Source organism: Arachis duranensis, chromosome 6 (genome assembly GCF_000817695.3).
Source record: "Arachis duranensis cultivar V14167 chromosome 6, aradu.V14167.gnm2.J7QH, whole genome shotgun sequence".
NCBI classification, from domain to species: domain Eukaryota; kingdom Viridiplantae; phylum Streptophyta; class Magnoliopsida; order Fabales; family Fabaceae; genus Arachis; species Arachis duranensis.
The window spans coordinates 16,525,700-16,529,911 of record NC_029777.3 but is presented as its reverse complement, the minus strand read 5'-3'; the positions used below and the strand labels follow the sequence as shown (position 1 = coordinate 16,529,911).

General features: G+C 32.7%; 1 protein-coding gene across 1 annotated transcript; it reads left to right on the top strand.

Moving 5' to 3' along the window:
* The first annotated feature begins 835 nt into the window (after nt 1-835).
* LOC107493112 (repetitive proline-rich cell wall protein 1) lies at nt 836-1,498 on the top strand. Its single transcript, XM_016114188.3, has one exon. The coding sequence runs from the start codon at nt 894-896 to the stop codon at nt 1,218-1,220; it is 327 nt and encodes a 108-aa protein (XP_015969674.1). The 5' UTR covers nt 836-893; the 3' UTR covers nt 1,221-1,498.
* The last annotated feature ends 2,714 nt before the right edge of the window (nt 1,499-4,212 follow it).

Genomic DNA, 4,212 nt, shown 5'->3' with positions numbered 1-4,212 from the left:
TTTCATTAACAATACAATCAAAATGTCTCGTCTTTTTTTATATATATGTTGTTAAATAATTATTTAAAAACATTTAAAACCCACGTTTCATATAATTAGCTCTGATTTTAATGATATTCACAGTTAAAAAAGTTCATTCAATTAGTGTAATCGTTATGAAAAAAATTAAAACTAATTTCAAAAGAAAAAATATCAATAGATATTTTTTCAAATCGACTTTTAAGAAAGAATACCACTCATTTAAATTTAAAAATTTATTATTATAATACACATCTAATATGAAATTTTAAAATTAACTATCAAGTGTCGGAAGTTGAATAAAAAATTATTATAGAGTCAAATTTAATAATTTAATGAGATAAATAAATATTGTTATTATTATGTACTATTTAAAAAAATTTCAAATTGTAATGCAATATAAGTAGATCCGTCCTTCTCATAACACTATTATGTACTATTGTGAATTCATTTATATTATTATATCTTTTAATAATTTTATTTATAATGTTTAATTCTTATTAACTCGATATAAACATTTATGTATCTTTTCTTATTAACTTAAATATTTAGGATAAATAATTTCATAACACTTAATTTAAAAAAAAAATTATCTCTAGATCTCACCAAAACATAGTTAAACATACTTTTAAGAAACATTCTTTAGATTTCATATCTTCAATAACTTGTCAATCATTTTCTTAATGGATCTACCTAATCCGGGGAGAGAGTAATAACAAATCCTTAATTAAAATATAATAAAAAGGGTAGAATAATGAGTCCCAAATAAACAATAATGATTTACAATGGCACCTTACTACTATATAAAGAGATGATTCATTGTTGAGTTATGCATACCCAACACTCACACAAAAGCTAAGTTACTAGTTAACAAGATGGCTCGCTTATCTTGGTTAATGGTGATCCTCTTTGTTGCCCTAATCCTCACTCCCCAAGGGCTTGCAGATTATTACAAACCCCCTTATAAGCATGACGAGCCTCCTAAATACAACCACCCAATTGAAAAACCACCGGTTTACAAGCCTCCGGTTTACAAACCTCCGGTCTATAAGCCACCGGTTTACAAGCCACCCGTGCACAAACCACCGGTTTACAAGCCACCGGTTTATAAGCCACCCGTGCACAAGCCGCCGGTTTACAACAAGCCACCGTACCACCATGACAAGCCTCCTCATGGCAAGTACCCTCCACAACATGACTAAGGAAAAGCACATATATGTGCAAATTTAAACGAGGCATGTTATTAATTAGTTATCGTATGCTTTAAATAAGACATAGGCTTCGTTTCTTTACTATCTTGTTGGTTCACAACTTTATTATTCATATCTACATATATAATAAGGAGTGTTCCTTATGCATTGGGTGGTTTAATTTCATTTCATTCCTTTTGTATATGATGCTATGAGCATCTATCATATGTGTTGTGTGTTTGTGTAATCCATAATATTAAAAAAAAGAATAATATTATTGTTGCTTTTAATACAGCTAGTGTTGGTTGATTGGTTTGCTAGACCATTTTTTTTTAAATTAAAAGCATATGGTGTCATTTTATATTATTATTATTATTATTAAAAACAGTAATTTTACACGTACATCAAATTACGTAACGTACGTAACGTACTTCATCAAAACTCAAAAGTAATTAAACCTTCAAATTAAAATGCGTTATAGGAATGGAATGGATGTCACTTGCAATATACTGCTAACTATAGGTTTCAATTAATTTTATTATCAGCAATATTTATTGTGTTCATAAATAATAATTAAAAAAATCTCAAATATAAGTTTCACAATATGGTGTCTATTTATCAAAAAATGTGATAAAAATAAATAGAGAATATATTAAGAATTTTGCGCATGTAAAAGAGAAAACAGAGGTTTCACAGACCGTGAAAGAAAGATGAAAGGTCAACGTCGGAAAGATAAGGATAGATGGCAATTATACTACTCTATAATCACATAAATGCAAAGAATAGAGCAGATCTTAGTGATTTCTGGCACACCGTAAAGGATGGATCAGAACAAAAATTTTAAAGATCTGAATAAATAACCGAATTAATTAAAATAAAAATTTTAATTATCGACGATTCTTTATACAGTGACCGCTATTCAAAGAAAAATTGTGATAACGGGATGACAATAACTAGTATTTCCGTTAGCTGCGAGGTTAGATTAACAGCCGACAATTTTCGGCCGCTATTCTCCGTCTTTAGTGTGGAATTAATATTAGGACCAATTTTATTCATAATATTGAGATACTTTGGCACACCTATCATTTTGATTAATTTGTTAATTAAGACGTAAAGGATATACGTACAGCATTGCCTGCATACAAAAGCATGCAAATAATGATGACAAGGATATAATTTCTTGGTAATGTAATTCGAATAATATATAAAAACTAAAATCAAAATGGACGTCATAAGATATTTATTGTTGTATCATGTATGTGTGAGCCACAGTAAAATATGTGTGCCAGAAATTTGTTGCCACGTCCGGTTATCATGTTATGATGAACATGGTCAAAAGTCAACACTATATATCATGGACATCTATAAGGAAAAGTTGCACACTTTATTTACTTCTTTGATTATCGGATTTATTGTGTTATTTATGTTTGAAAGTTGAAACTCATAAATAAAGGTTTATAATCTAAGAGTGAATATTTTTTTTATAAATCTATTTATTTCAGAAGAGATAAATCTAATTTTATTTACAAAAATTGATTAAAATTTAAGATCATAAATACATCTTACTTAATCATTAACTATTAACTTTATTTTTTGAAAATTTAGCTATTCTAATACATCTAATGATTCTCCAAATATTGTGAAAACTATGGGTATGACTGAAAATTCTGCTAGAATTTCTCTACAAGAAAAAATCTAATTCAACGAAATACTAAGAAAGTCAAGATGCGAGAAGAGGTTGATTGATGATTATCTCTTCAGACCTGCGAGGTGATATGACCAAGAGAAACATGAAGGTATCATACAAGGAGTCTCTGCTTACGCCCACTGGACCAAGACTGGAAGAGAGTCCCAGCGTGATGGAGGAGGTGCTCGAAGACGCCTCTGATCCGAAGGACAAATGGTACAAAGAAGATGAAGGCAATAGAACGGACGAACAACCGTTTGATCTGTGTCCTGTCATTCCAGTATTGAAAGAAGAATTTGAGGACTGGTGCAGACCTTAGAAGTCATCAGCACTTGTTGTGAAAGTCCTAGGCAAACGTGTGGGGCTAGCATTCATGGAACAATGACTACAAAGAGACTGGGCGAGAAAAGGTAAGATTAATGTAATTGATATGGATCGTGACTACTTTCTAGTCCATTTTTCAGATGAAGAAGATTATTCTCATGCTTTGATGGAGGGTCCTTGGATGGTGGCGGGACACTATCTCATAGTTCAAAGGTGGAGACTTTTCTTTCTCACGTCGGAGCATCGAGTAAGAAAAATAGCGGCCTGGGTCCGGATTTCGAACCTCCCCATTGAACTCTATAATCAACGTTTCTTGTGGAGAGTTGGATTGGCGATATATCAGATGATCAAAATTGATCGGACAACATCTATACACTCGAGGGGCAAGTTTGCTAGAATTTGTGTAGAGATTGATCTTGCTAAGAAACTGGTACCAAAGATCTCGGTGATGGGGAGTGAGCTCAATATTGAATATAAAGGTTTGCATCAAATTTGCTTTACGTGCGTCAAGTACGGCCATCGAGCTGACATGTGTACTAAAGCTCCGACCAATGAAGCTCTGCAGCCAAAAATCACCGGCGAAGTAAGCCATGCCGGAGTTGAATCCAACCAAAAAAGGAATGAGGACCAACATGAAAACAATCCACATTTAGTGTCTCAACGTGATTCTGGCAACGGGCAAAATTCTCTTGATTTTGGACCTTGGATGTTGGTTAAAAAACTAATCCGGAGAAAGAAAGATTCCAATACAACATATAGAAAGAAAGTGATAATGGCACCTGATCTCATTCCAATCTTGGAAGAGCATGCATATAAGGAAAGTCTTGGCCAAGGCTTGAGATCAAAATCCTACGTCTTGCAGGAAGAGTTAGAAGAAGATATGCATGTGCATGAATGCAACGAAGCCCAAGGAGAAGCCTTGAATATTGGTTCTGGGCCAAGGGAAGAAAAGGCCCAACTTACCCAAATAAGAACATTTACTAGCCATAAAAA